Source organism: Pristiophorus japonicus, chromosome 4 (genome assembly GCF_044704955.1).
Source record: "Pristiophorus japonicus isolate sPriJap1 chromosome 4, sPriJap1.hap1, whole genome shotgun sequence".
Classification (NCBI taxonomy): domain Eukaryota; kingdom Metazoa; phylum Chordata; class Chondrichthyes; family Pristiophoridae; genus Pristiophorus; species Pristiophorus japonicus.
Window position 1 is genome coordinate 141,042,222 of NC_091980.1, and position 13,248 is coordinate 141,055,469.

General features: G+C 49.3%; 1 protein-coding gene across 1 annotated transcript in view; it reads left to right on the forward strand.

Moving 5' to 3' along the window:
* Positions 1–13,248, forward strand: part of lcp2a (lymphocyte cytosolic protein 2a) — a 534,123-nt gene that overhangs the window by 13,272 nt on the left and 507,603 nt on the right. The window contains exon 3 of the mRNA XM_070877846.1: positions 7,559–7,605. Coding sequence (XP_070733947.1) covers positions 7,559–7,605 — 47 coding nt within the window. The remainder of the gene's footprint in view (positions 1–7,558; positions 7,606–13,248) is intronic.

Below are 13,248 nucleotides of genomic sequence, written 5' to 3' on the forward strand. Positions count from 1 at the left end.
GGAGGAGCGAAGTCATGGAGGGATTTGAAAACAACAATGAGAATTTTAAAATCAAGACATTGCTTAACTGGGAGCTAATGTAGGTCGGCGAGCAAAGGGATGATGGGCGAACAGGACTTGGTGCGAGTTAGGACACGGGCAGCCGAGTTTTGGATGGCCTCCAGTTTACATGGGGTAGAATGTGGGATGCCAGCCAGGAGTGTGTTGGAACAGTCAAGTCTAGAGATAACAAAGGCATGGATGAGGGTCTCAGCAGCGGATGAGCTGAGGCAGGGGCGGAAATTGAAACTCATTGAAATTCTCAAGAGTGAGATAGATAGATATTTGTTAGGTAAATATACCAAGGGATCTGGAGCAAAGGCAGGTAAATGGAGGTACAGATCAGCCATTATCTAAGTGAATGGAGGAACAGGCTTGAGGGGCTGAATGGCTTGCTCCTGTTTCTATGTTTGCTTGATAGCCTTTGGGAATCAAGAAGTATATGTACAGTACTTCCTGAGAGGCATCAGCCAGGGCTCAGTGGTGCACTCTTACCTCTGAGTCAGAAGGCGGTGGGTTCATGCTCCACTCCGGAAACTTGAGCATGCAATGTGATGCTCCAGTGCCATACTGAGGGAGCCCTGCATGGTTGGAGGTACCATTTTTAAGATTAGACATTAAACTGAGCTCCCATCTGCCCTCTCCAATGGACAAAAATAATCCCGTGTTTTCATTCGAAGTAGAGCAAGGGGCATCCTGGCCAATATTTATCCTTCAACGAATGTCACGATCATTTATCTCATAGCTGTTTGTAGGACCTTGCTGTGCGTAAATTGGAGCAAAGCAACAACAGGAGTAGGCCATTCAGCCTCTCGAGCCTGATCCGCCATTGAATCAGGTCATGGCAAGATCCTACAAATTCCCTGGGAAGACAGACACCAACATTAACATCCTCAACCAGGCCAACATCCCCAGCATTGAAGCACTGACCACACTTGACCAGCTCCGCTGGGCAGGCCACATAGACCGCATGCCAGACACGAGACTCCCAAAGCAAGTGCTCTACTCGGAACTCCTTCATGGCAAACGAGCCAAAGGTGGACAGAGGAAACGTTACAAGGATACCATCAAAGCCTCCCTGATAAAGTGCAACATCCCCACTGACGCCTGGGAGTCCCTGGCCAAAGACCGCCCTAAGTGGAGGAAGTGCATCCAGGAGGGTGCTGAGCACCTCGAGTCTCATCGCCGAAAGTATGCAGAAATCAAGCGCAGGCAGCAGAAGGAGCATGCGGCAAACCAGTCCCGCCCACCCCTTCCCTCAACGACTGTCTGTCCCACCTGTGACAGAGACTGTGGTTCTCATATTGGACTGTTCAGTCACCTAAGAACTCATTTTAAGAGTGGAAGCAAGTCTTCCTCGATTCCGAGGGACTGCCTATGATGATGAGGCTGATCTGCACCTCAACTCTATTTACCTGCCTTCAATCACTTGTTACCTTTATCCAACAAAAATAGGAACATTGCCTCATTTTTCCACATTACCACAGTTCAAATGTAATGAATAGTTTTGAAGTGCCTGAGGTCATGAAAGATGCTGTATCAATGTAAGTTCATTCTTTCAGGAGATTCTGTGAATTAATTGAAGTGCTCGATTGGGTAGATTGCACATAATCTGCTTGAGAAAGGACATTTCCACATTCCTGTTTTTAAAGCTATGCATTGCGCTCAGAAGGAGGTGAGAATATTATAAATATTATTTGACTTGCATAACTTGCCTGTTCTAAATACGTTATTTATTAAAAGGCACTTGAACTTTATTCACCTTCTACACTCTTCAGGCATGATCTGTTGCCTTTTTCAGAGACCATGGCAGCAATGGCAGAAGCACAGAAACCATTGTGTTCCACAAAATATTAAATAACTTCAGTCCCTACTCACACCCTTTCCCAAGCATGAACTCACCCACCTCCTTTTCGAAGGTATTACCGATCTTGCCTCAGGTTGTTTGGGTTTGTTATAAAGAAAGATTTGCATTTATATAGTGCCTTTCATGACCACCGGGTGTCTCAAAGCGTTTTACAGCCAATGAAGTACTTACAGACTGTAGTCACTGTTGTAATGTGGGAAATGCAGCAGCCACTTTTCACACAGCAAGCTCTCACAAACAGCAACGTGATGATGACCAGGCAATTTGTTTTTGTTATGTTGATTGAGGAATAACTATTGGCCAGGACACCGGGGAGAACTCCCCTGCTCTTCTTCAAAATAGTGCCATGGGATCTTTTAAGTCCACCTGAGAGAGCAGATGAGACCTCGATTTAACGTCTCATCCAAAAGGCAGCACCTCCAACAGTGCAGCGCTCCCTTGGCAATGCACTAGAATGACAGATGAAAATCTTGTGCTCAACTCTCTGGAGTGGGACTTGAACCCACAACCTTCTGATTCCATAGGCAAGTGTGCAACCCACTGAGACACAGCTGACACAATGATGCATTCAGTTCTGTTCACTGAGGCCCGAAGGAAACAGCTAAACCCCAGCAATGTCATGGACAAGGACTGTGAGGCTCACTGCTATGACCAGTTACGAGGAAAGTTTAAATCCAAGTGGACCTTGAGAGGAAGTGATTGAGAAAGGATGTCTGCATGCTTTATAGAAAAGTAGAACAGAAGAGGTTAATCCAGCGCGAGCTTTGCAGGAGGGCGACGGCAGCGAAGAGAAACGTCATCAAGGTCCAGGTCGGTGATTGGAGCGTGGGCAGGTACAGCAGGAGTGGCGAGATCGGGGCGAAGGAGCGGCGAGAGATTGTGATCGGGGCCCAGGAGAGGCATGAGTTTGGGGCCTGAAGATCCAAGGGCCCAGGGGCAGCACGGGCCAGCCCACACTGCGATATGTGTGCGCACTAGGTCCGTGCAGCAGAGCTGGTCTCCAGTCGTCCTGGGTAATCCTTGTCACTGGACCAAGACCTAGCTCTGTGCAACGGTCACCACACGTTAAAAAAATCCACACACAGGCATCTTCCATCCTTCAACATATAGTTTGAGATCTGGAATATTAGGTCCTTCATTGAAACACCTGTGAACTCATCCTTTTTTGGCATGGAAGCAGGTCATCCTCGCTTCGAGGGACTGCCTATGATGATGATGATGATTTCCAGTTACTCCAAGACAAGGGGCTCATTTTCTCCCAAGTATCTGCGCTATCTTTTTGGCCTGCACTGTTTTTTTTGGAGTAAATTGAAATCTCCAAGTTTTCCCAAAGTTTCTGCGCAGGCGGAATTCACTTAGGTAGGATTTTTTAGGCTACATTTTTTTTTACCTCATTGGGGGCGTGACCTGCCACACGCGCCAATCCTGGCCATAACCTGCCACACGCGCCAATCCTGGCCATAACCTGCCACCCGCGCCAATCCTGGCCATTTTAGCAAGTTTGGTCAGCTTCAATTTACTCCAATGTTTCTCAGGACGGCGTATGTGACCACTCTGGGAAACATAACGGGCAGTTCACAAAATCGGCACAGGTCAGAGAATCAGCACAGCAAATACATATTCCACAGTCTGGAGAGCTGCAGCAGAGAGAGGGAGAGCGAGGGGAGACGGGGTGTGGGGGGGGGTGGGGAATGGGGGGGAGAGGCGAGAGGGGGAGAGGAGAGAGAGCAGTAGAGGAGAGAGAAGGAGAGAGAGCGGGGAGACTGGGGGGACGGGGAGAGGAGAGGGGGGGCAGAGGAGAGAGAGCAGGAGAGGAGAGAGGGGGGTGGGGGGGGAGAGGAGAGAGAAGGGGGGAAAGGAGAGAGAGCGGGGAGAGGAGAGAGGGGGGGAGAGGAGAGAGGTGGGGAGAGGAGAGAGGAGAGAGCAGGGGAGAGGAGAGAGAGAGGGGATGGGGAGGTGGGAGGCCTTTCGCCCAGGGTTAGGAGCGGCACCCGGCACTGGGAGAAGGGGGAGCTGATTTTAACTCATTATCTGGCGTAAACAGGGATGTAGCAGCTCGAAAATGAAGTCAGGTCACTTCCATTGAATTAGATCAAATGTATATCACAGAAACAGGCCATTCAGTCCAACTGGTGCGTGCCGGTGGTTATGCTCCACACGAGCCTCCTCCATCTCACCATCTCAGCATATCTTTCCATTCCTTTTCCCTCATGTATTTGTCTAGCATCCCCTTAAATGCCCTAATTATGGGAGCACTTTGGCCACCACAATCTTGGATAGGGCCCTGAGGCGGGTGGCAGCAGCACATGCCTGTTTCAGTTGGGAGGTCACTTGGAATAATGCAAATGGAGGTCCTGTATCATATGTAGGACCCCTGATTCCAATTATGAACAGGCAGAGTGTGTGTCACAAACATTCTTCCCACTTATACCAGCTGTGGAGCGGCCTAATCAGTGGTCAGGAACGGAACCTCTGGCAGGCTGCTCTGAAGACAGCTCAGGAAGTGTTGAATTTTTACTTTGTGGGATGAGGAGAAGCAGGAGTAGCTCCTCCTGGGCCCACTAAACAACTTGAACCTGCTCCCGGCCTGTTCGATACCCAACCCCCAGGATTGCTTCCAACCTTCCCTCCCAGCACAGCTAATGGGATGAGTTTGGGATTGATACATTCATATGGGGAGAGAATGGGGCAGTGGGGTTAGTTTGGGATTGCTACAGGGCTATTGGGAGAGAATGCTGCAGTGGGGTTAGTTTGGGTTTGATACAGGGCTATTGGGAGAGAATGGGGCAGTGGGCTTAGTTTGGGATTGATACAGGGCTATTGGGAGAGAGCAGGGCAGTGGGGTTAGTTTGGGATTGATTATAGGGCTATTGGGAGAGAATGGGGCAGTGGAGTTAGTTTGGGATTGCTACAGGGCTATGGTGAGAGAGAATGTGGCAGTGGGATTAGTTTGGGATTGCTACAGGGCTATGGTGAGAGAGAATGTGGCAGTGGGATTAGTTTGGGATTGCTACAGGCCTATGGGGAGAGCGAGAGGGGCAGTGGGATCAGTCTGTGGATTGATACAGGGCTATGGGGAGAGAGAGCGGGGCAGTGGGATTAGTTTGGGATTGCCACAGGGCTTTGGGGAGAGAATGGGACAGTGGAATTAGTTTGGGGTTGATACAGGGCTATGGGGAGAGAGTGGGTCAGTGGGATTAGTTTGGGATTGATACAGGGCTATGGATAGAGAGTGGGGCAGTGGGATTAGTTTGGGATTGATACAGGGCTAAGGGGAGAGAGCGGGGCAGTGGGATTAGTTTGGGATTGATATAGGGCTATGGGTAGAGAGCAAGGGGCAGTGGGATTAGTTTGGGATTGATATAGGGCTATGGGGAGAGAGTGGGGCAGTGGGCAAAGGAGTTGCAAGAGTTCATAGAGGGATGTGATCGGGGCCCAGGAGAGGCGTGAGTTCGGGACCTAGAAGAGGCGAGGGCCCAGGGGCAGCACAGACCAGCCCACACTGTGATATGTGTGCGCATTAGGTCCGTGCAGCAGAGCTGGTCTCCAGTCGTCTTGGTTAATCCTTGCCACTGGACCAAGATCTAGCTCTGTCAAGCCCATGTGGTGGCTGGGGTGCAACGGCCACCGCACGTTAAAAAAATCCACGCACAGGCATCTTCCACCCTTCAGGATGTAGTTCGGGATCTGGAATATTAGGTCCTTCATTGAAACACCTGTGAACTCATCCCTTTTCGGCATGGAAGCAAGTCTTCCTTGTTACGAGGGACTGCCTATGATGATGATGGGGATTAGTTTGGGATTGATACAGGGCTATGGGGAGAGAGTGGGGCAATCGGATTAGTTCGGGATTGATACAAAGCTATGGGGAGAGAGTGGGACAGTGTGATTAGTTTGGGATTGATACAAAGCTATGGGGAGAGAGACGGTCAGTGGGATTAGTTTGGGATTGATACAGGGTTATGGGGAGAGAGCGGGGCAGTGGGATTAGTCTGTGGATTGATACAGGGCTATGGGGAGAGAATGGGGCTGCGGGATTAGTTTGTGATTGATACATGGCTATGGGGAAAGAGCAGGGCAGTGGGATTAGCTTGGGATTGATACAGGGCTACGGGGAGAGAATGGGGCAGTAGGATTAGTTTGGGATTGATACAAGGCTATGGGGAGAGAGCGGGGCAGTGGGATTAGTTTGGGATTGATACAGGGCTATGGGGAGAGAGCGGGGCAGTGGGATTAGTTTGGGATTGATACAAGGCTATGGGGAGAGAGCGGGGCAGTGGGATTAGTTTGGGATTGATACAATGCTATGGGGAGAGAGCGGGGCAATGGGTTTAGTTTGGGATTGATACGATCCCAGTGGCACGATAGGCCAAGTGGCCTCCTCCTTTGCTGGAAACCTCTGTGGTGTAGGCAACAACTGTGGAATCATTCAAGAGGCACTAAGGGATATATTACAGTACTAGCCATGCACTGCACAGTTAACGTGCATGAACTGAGTGCTTTTTAAATGCAGGCATTAAATCATGTATAGTAAACCAGAGTCAAAATGAAAAGGTTGTTATGTACAAGGACAAATCAGACATGAGCAGAAATAATTTTACAGATTAAAACCCAATGCTTGCGAATAAGGACAGGCAAGGAGAGCTGCAGTGTTAATAGTAAATTCTTCGTTAGTTGGTTAGGGGTTGGAGGGGATAACGGGCTGCACAAAGGCTGCTAAAAGATCCTTCAGGGTGCCTTCAGATTCGGTGTCTCCTGGGACCTGGTGGAGATATTCAATGGGTGCATGGGGAGTATTGAAGGGGAACGTGGATTTAACAACCAATGGGTGGTGAGTATTGGGGCCGTGGATTTTGTAATCGGTGGTGGGGAGGTGGTTGGGGGGGGGGTGTGTGGATTTTATGGTTATGGAGGGCATGGATTTTGTGGTCGGGTGAGGGGCGGGGGGGTTATGTAGATTTTGTGGTCAGGGGTGTGGGGGGGCATGTGTGGATTTTATGGTCGGGTAGGGGGACGTTTATGTGTATTTTGTGGTCGGGTGGGATGGGGAGTTATGTTGATTTTGTGGTTGGGTGGGGTGGGGAGTTATGTTGATTTTGTGGTCGCAGGGGCGGGGGGGGGGTTTATGTGGATTTTGTGGGGTGGGAGCGTGGGGGGAGTATGTGTATTTTGTGGTGGGGGTTGAGGGGGGGGTATGTGTATTTTGTGGACGGGGGGTGGGGGGGTTATGTGTATTTTGTGGTGGTGGGTATGTGTATTTTGTGGTGGGGGGGTGAGGGGGGTTTATGTATATTTTGTGGTGAGGGTGGGGGGGTGGGTGTGTATTTTATGGTCGGGGTGGTGGGAGTATTGGGCGCTGTAGTTACAACATGGCTCAACATGACAGACTCGATGGACTGGCCTGTCTTTGCCATTGCGCCTTTTCCTGTCTTGTTTGAATCAGCCCGTAGTTTACTTATTCAGTAGGTTTTCATGAATCTGGTGCAAAAATACAAAAAGACACTTGGCTTCAAATCATTCTTGTTATTTCTTTATGTGTATGCATTAGATTGGTGCATTATATCTGTGCACTATCTTGCTTCTTGTATATCTACACTCTCGTTTAAAACTTAGAAATTCTAAACTAAGCTCGTGTTTTTTTTTGTTTCACAGAACATGTCAGAAAATGACATTCAAAGGTTCCCCACACTACGGGTGCCGTAAGTAGTTACTGAGATGATTTGTGATGTATGAGCAGTACAATGTAGGAGTGGGACTGATTCACACAGACCAGCCACAACTATTTTAGTTGAAACATAAATGAAGTGCCGCTTGATTAAAGCGGCACTAAAACCCGACAAATAAACAAATTAACTTTTGACCATCAACTTAAATCAAACAAAAATTTGGTTGACGTGGGTGATGATGCACTCCAGCCACATTGTACAGTGCATTGAAACCTGTGTGTTATCATGTGTGTAACATGCTCCAACCTGTGTGTGACATGTCTCGCCTTGGCTCGCTGTGTGCACACTCAGACACGCTCCACGCTCGGTTATTCACCAGCAGCCCAGTTCAGCATTTGCGTGTTGTGCAGTTGGACCGGATCCATCCACCTGTGAGTGGCGTCATGGAGATAGATCCTGACGTTGTGCGATAGTAGAAATCGGGTGATGGTGAATTGGCAGCCCACCTCCCATCTTTTTACATCTTCCATTGACTTCAATAGAAAAGCAAATGGGGAGAGATGTTATTGTGTTCCTAACACAGATGAGACTGCACACAGGGAAGTTAAAGTAACAGTGACCTCAGTCTTTAATAAGACACTCCAGAGTGAGGAACAGGCCTTAGGGGCCGGCTTTATACAGTGCTCCCAAGGGATGCTAGGATCCCTTCGGACTTCAGGGGATGAGCTCCCTGATGGCGGAACATGTGAGCGAGTGGGGTCTCGTGCGGTAACTGAGCAATACTCGGGACAGGCGGGTTTGGAGTGAGCCTTCTGTGACTCGTTTAAGGCTCTGTTTGATTGTTTGTACTGCCCGCTCTGCATGTCCATTGGAGGCTAGTTTAAATGGGGCCGAGGTGACATGTTTGATCCCATCGTGGGTCATGAATTCTTTAAATTCGGCACTGGTGAAACATAGTCCGTTATCACTGACCAGTATGTCAGGCAGGCCGTGGGTGGCAAACATGACCCTCAGGCTTTCAATGGTGGTGGTGGCGGTGCTTCCCGATATTATTTCACATTCAATCCATTTTGAAAAAGCATCCACCACCACCAGGAACATTTTACTGAGAAACGGGCCTGCATAGTCGACATGGATCCTCAACCATGGTCTGGAGGGCCAGGACCACAAACTTAGTGATGCCTCTCTGGGCGCGTTGCTCAACTGAGCACAAACGCTGCATTGCCGTACACAGGACTGTAAGTCAGAGTCGATACCGGGCCACCACACGTGGGATCTGGCTATCGCTTTCATCATTACTATACCCGGGTGTGTGCTGTGGAGATCAGAGATGAACGTCTCCCTGCCCTTTCTTGGCAGCACAACGCGGTTACCCCACAAGAGGCAATCTGCCTGAATCGACAGCTCATTCTTTCACTGCTGGAACGGCTTGATTAGCTCTTGCATTTCAACGGGGATGCTGGCCCAGCTCCCATGCAGTACACAGTTTTTTTTACTAGGGACAGCAGAGGATCTTGGCTGGTCCAAGTCCTAACCTGGCGGGCCGTGTCAGGTGATTTATCATTTTCAAATGCTTCCATGACCATCAACAAGTCTGCGAGCTGCGCCACCATCAACAAGTTTGCAGGCTGCGACATTTCCACCCCCGTGATGGGCAATGGTAGCCGACTGAGAACATCCGCACAGTTCTCGGTGCCTGACCTGTGGCGGATGGTATAGTTATACGCTGATAGCGCGAGTGCCTATGCGGGCTGAGGCATTAGTATTTATCCCCTTGTTTTGAGCGAACAGGGATGTGAGGGGCTTGTGATCGGTTTCCAGCTCAAATTTGAGGCCAAACAGGTACTGATGCATTTTCTTTGCCCCGAACACACATGCTAATGCCTCTTTTTCAATCATGCTGTAGGCCCTCTCGGCCTTAGACAAGCTCCTGGAAGCATAGGCGACAGGTTGCAATTTCCCCGCAACATTAGCTTTTGTAATACACACCCGACTCCATACAACGATGCGTCACATGCTAGCACAAGTCTTTTACACGGGTTACACAATACAAGCAGCATGTTGGAGCATCAAATGTTTCTGGCTTTCTCAAAAGCAATTACTTGTTTTTTTCCTCATACCCAGTTCTCACCTTTGCGCAATAACACATATAGGGGCTCTAAAAGGGTGCTTAACCCCTGTAGGAAGTTACCAAAATAGTTGAGGAGTCCCAGGAACGACCGCAGCTCTGTGACGTTCTGTGACCTGGGCGCGTTCCTGATAGCCTCTGTCTTGGCGTCTGTGGGCTGAATGCAGTCCGCCACGATCTTTCTCCCCAAAAACTCCACTTCTGTTGCCATGAAGACGCATTTCGACCTCTTCAGCCATAGCCCTACACGATCCAGTCGCTGGAGGACCTTCTCCAGGTCTTGTAGGTGTTCGACGGTGTCCTGACCCGTGACCAATATGTCGTCCTGAAAGACCACCGTGTGTGGTACCGACTTGAGTAGGCTCTCCATGTTTCTCTGGAAGATCGCTGCAGCCGACCGAATTCCAAACGGGCATCTGTTGTAGATGAATAATCCCTTTTGCGTGTTGATGCAGGTGAGGCCCTTCGAAGACTCCTCCAGCTCCTGCGTCATGTAGGCCGAAGTCAGGTCGAGCTTGGTGAACGTCTTGCCTCCTGCCAGCATCGCAAATAGGTCGTCTGCCTTAGGTAGCGGGTATTGGTCCTGTCGCGAGAAACGATTAATAGTTACTTTATAATCGCCGCAAATCCTGACCGTGCCATCTATTTTGAGTACTGGAACAATCGGGTTGGCCCACTCGCTGAATTCCACTGGGGAAATGATGCCCTCGCGTTGCAGCCTGTCCAGCTCGATTTCTGCTCTCTCCCTCATCATGTGAGGTACCGCTCGCGCCTTGTGGTGAATGGGTCATGCCTCTGGGACCAAGTGGATCTGCACCTTCACCCCGGAAAAGTTTCCAATGCCTGGCTCAAAGAGGGAAGGAAATTTGTTAAGAACCTGGGTACATGAGACCTCATCGACATGTGATAGCGCTCGGATGTCATTCCAATTCCAGCGGATTTTGTCCACCCAGCTCCTTCCAAGCAGTGTGGGGCCATCGCCCGGGACAATCCAGAGTGGCAGTTCATGCACTGTGCCCTCGTAGGTGACCTTGGTGCTGCTCAGGACAGTGATAAGCTCTTTGGTGTACGTTCTCAGTTTCGTATGGATGGGGTTCAGGGCTGATCTGAATGCCTTGTTGCACCACAGTCTCTCAAACATCTTTTTACTCATGATGGATTGGCTAATGCCAGTGTCCAGTTACATGGCTGCAGGTAAGCCATTCAATTTTACGCTTAGCATGATAGGTGGACATTTCGTCGAAAATGTGTGCACCCTGTGTACTTCAGCATCTGCCTCCTCTCTCTGAGACTCGAAATTGCTTTGATCCACCGTGGACCGATCTTCCTCTGCCATTTGGTCGTTTGCAGGTTTTGCAGAGCTTGAAGCTCGTTTGCAAGCTCATTGGAGGTGCCCCATTGTTCCACAGTTCTTGCAAACATACCCTTTGCAGCGAGATGATGGAAGCCTCCAAAATGCCAACAAGGTGTGAATTGCCTTGCATTCATCCTTTGTTGGGGAGTCTGAGTCATCTGGGTCCCCTGAGGCCTGCTGGCAGTTGCAAACTCGTGGGTTCTGCCCTGTACATTTCTGCTCGCAAACACAGTTCCAGTTAATTTATGAACATTGCTAGCACTTGTGTGCTGAGAGATTTGCTTGGTGTTATCACTGGTGGACATAAACGCCTGTGCTATCACAATGGCCTTACTGAGGGTCGGTGTCTCTACAGCCAAAAGTTTTCGTCGGATGGTCTCATGGCCAATGCCCAGTACAAAAAAAGTCTCTGAGTATCTGCTCCAGGTAGCCATCAAACTCACAGTGTCCTGCAAGTCGCTGTAGCTTGGCGACGTAGCTCGCCACTTCCTAACCTTCAGATCGCTGGCACGTGTAAAACTGATACCTCGCCATCAGCACGCTCTCCCTTGGGTTAAGATGCTCCTGAACCAGTGTACACAGCTCCTCATACGACTTATCTGTGGGTTTCACCAGAGCCAGAAGATTCTTCATGAGGCTGTAGGTCGGTGCCCTGCAGACTGTGAGGAGGACCGCTCTCCTTTTTGCAGCGCTTCCTTCTCCGTCGAGCTTGTTGGCTACAAAGTACTGGTCTAGCCGTTCGACATAGGCTTCCCAGTCCTCACCCTCCGAGAACTTCTCCAGGATGCCCACAGTTTGCTGCATCTTTGCGTTGGATTCATATTCTCGTCGCCAGTTATTGTGTTCCTAACACAGATGAGGCTGCACACAGGGAGGTTAAAGTAACAGTGACCTCAGACACTCCACAGACACTCCAGAGTGAGGAACAGGCCTTAGGGGCCAGCTTATATACAGTGCTCCCAATGGATGCTGGGATCCCTCGGGACTTCAGGGGATGAGCTCCCTGATGGCGGAACATGGGAGTGCATGCTTTGCAGATACACAACAGATGTATCACCCTCTCACCCATTTTACACTCTCGCACAGACCTACCCCTAGAGCATTTTTAAATACCCTGCTCCCTGCTCCTCTCTGGACTGGAAAAAAGTGATTGTCCCAAACTCAAAACTATTCGTTTCATCCATTAAACGTGAATTGCTGTTGTATATGCTTTTCACAATGGAAACGCTAAATTGCTCACGCTTTCTGATCTTCCGAAATCATGGCACAATATTGTACCCTGAAACTCAACAACAGTGCTTTGTTTACATCCTTATATAGTGCGCACAGTTTTTATATAATGATCTGATTAGTCTCAGGTTAGCAAAACCTGGCAGATCTGCAACTCACACTGCCACTCTGAGGTTATGTGTTCATAGCACGTCAATAGTGGCCGTGTTTCAGGAGCCTTTGCCATACCAGAGTACGGTGATGTTTCATTGACTGACCATGAAGGAACAAGCCTGACAAGTGGTTGTCAGGGTTGCAGAGTTGAGCGCTGTGGTCTTTGTGAGAGATCAGATAGAGTTCGCTGGGCAGCCCTGGATGTCGGATCCCATCAGGCCCCCCAGGAATGTTCCTGCTGAACTCAGTGCCTCTGCTCATTGTTAGACCATTTCATTAAAAAGGGGGCATTGCCAACGTGTTCAGGGAGCATCACAGCGCACTTAGATCTTGGGAGGTCGGGGAACAGAGTGCGTTCAGAGCCCAGAGGTCGCAATGGCCTTGGGGGAGAGCCTTGGGGCGAGGTTCCTCTGTAATATTGGTAATTAGGCAGTTGTTGATGCATTTCCATTGTCCATTGCTGGTCAAACTGTTTATTTCACTATTATGTCTAATACTGTTTGATTTCAATCTATTTTACTTACTCTAGTGCAATTTTAGTTTTTTGCTGATTTTCATCAATTATTTTAAAGTAAAACAATAGATTTGCAGCAAATGATGTTGTTGGGTGAGTTGGTTGGACACATGGGAATGGATCTGAGTTCCGTGTGATTTGTCCGTGAGAATTCTAGTATGGGGCACTCAGAGTGACAAGTGTTTGGAACGAACTGCCATAGAGGCGATAACGTTGAAAGTGAGACTGAATACTATGGTGGGAGAGTTTGGCATTTGAAGGAGGAAGTTCAGAGAGCCAGCTGATCTCTAACCTCTG